This window comes from Morone saxatilis, unplaced genomic scaffold, assembly GCF_004916995.1.
Source record: "Morone saxatilis isolate NCDOM2014 unplaced genomic scaffold, NCSU_SB_2.0 Contig19, whole genome shotgun sequence".
Classification (NCBI taxonomy): Eukaryota; Metazoa; Chordata; class Actinopteri; family Moronidae; genus Morone; species Morone saxatilis.
This window is the reverse complement of record NW_023339751.1, coordinates 24,214,827-24,216,383: the sequence shown is the minus strand read 5'-3', so window position 1 is coordinate 24,216,383 and position 1,557 is coordinate 24,214,827. Positions and strand designations below refer to the sequence as shown.

Here is a 1,557-nt window from a genome sequence, read left to right as displayed (position 1 = left end):
TCAGGAGTTGGTAGACACCAAAAATAGAGCTAAATAGAGCAAGTGAATATTGGATTTAGTGACACAAACATGACTCCAAATAAATGATGATGTTGCTCTGTAACCAGAATTGGGTCAGATTACTTTGAAATGTAGTTGGTTACTGAATACAAACTGCATCAGAATTTTTGTGATTAGTAACATAATTCATTGGATTACAAAAAAATGTAATCTACTCTGAGTATTTTTGGATTACTTCAAAATCAAACATTGAAATCAAAGCATAACAAAACATTCCAATAATAATTTGTCTTGCACATTTTTGAAGTTGCACTGATACAATACAGATAATATAGCTGTTTGAACAGATACAAATAATGGTGTACCCACTCATCACTAGTAATCAAGTAATCCATGACAATGTAACTATAATTGAATTGCACATTTTTCAAATGTTATCTGGCCTGATTATAGTTATTTATTTTTTTGTAATGCTACCCAACCCTGTTCGTAACTGCTGGATGTGGAAATAAGTTTGCCAACAAGGTCAACCTAGCAACTTAAAAGGAGATGGTATGTTAATGTTGTGTCTCTGCTGCCCCCAAGTGGCTAAAAAACAGTCGCAGATTTAAATATATGTTTATTTGATTAATAATGCTGGTGATTCTACCTTCCTCCATTTTTTCATCCTCATTCTCTCCTTTGCTCCTGTCCTTACTTCTATATTTGCATAGTTCCCTTTTTCCATTTAACTCCACCCTATCTATCCATCAATCTCTTCATCCAGGCATTATTGATTTATTAATCACCATATTTTAAATAAACAAAATGTTTCTTTATTTTCAGGAATGTTCACCTACATGAAGGACTCGCGCTGCCATTGGTTCAGCAGTTGGAAGTGTGACAACTATTCTGAGTTCCAGTTGGTTGGGACTGTATCCTTAAAAAAAGAAAATAAGAAACATCAGGGTATGCACACACATTTTTGACTTGTTCCCAGCGAGAGTAGCTTGTTTAGACAGAAAACAGACCACATTAGCATGTTGATGCTCTTCCATTATATTTATTAGAGTTCCTCAGTGGTTTCACAGCTTCTGGTTGTTAGTAGGTTTGTCTTCGGTAGACGAAACTGCGAGTGTTTTGGGCATATTCAGAATTTAGTATGTTGGTAATGTGCAGACAGGCACAAATACACACACACACATTCACTCATTTTCAGTCATTCTACTCCCTCCTCCTCTCACACACTACAACACTCCTCTATTTTAAACCACAGACGAGAAAGAGATACTATAATGTGTGTTTTTAGGCTGTAAATCTGCACACTGAACAAATACATCTCCAACTATATACGTCCTTTTTTCAGCCCAGAATATAAAATAAAACAGACATGGTCTGAAACTGAAACATCTCTCCAAAACAAAACAGCCTCAGTGATTTCACACCCACATACTCTTACATAACAAATACGTCAAAATGTGAACACTCAACTGAGCATTGTAAAAGACATTGGCAATAGCATTTTTTTTTTTACAACTTTATTTATCATTTTTCCATATTGAAAACATTGACATCATT

General features: G+C 34.7%; 1 protein-coding gene across 1 annotated transcript in view; it reads left to right on the top strand.

Moving 5' to 3' along the window:
- hectd2 (HECT domain containing 2) overlaps nucleotides 1-1,557 on the top strand; it is a gene marked incomplete at its 5' end in the record, with an annotated part of 39,594 nt that overhangs the window by 14,965 nt on the left and 23,072 nt on the right. Inside the window, one exon of the mRNA XM_035663056.1 lies at nucleotides 826-914. Coding sequence (XP_035518949.1) covers nucleotides 826-914 — 89 coding nt within the window. The remainder of the gene's footprint in view (nucleotides 1-825; nucleotides 915-1,557) is intronic.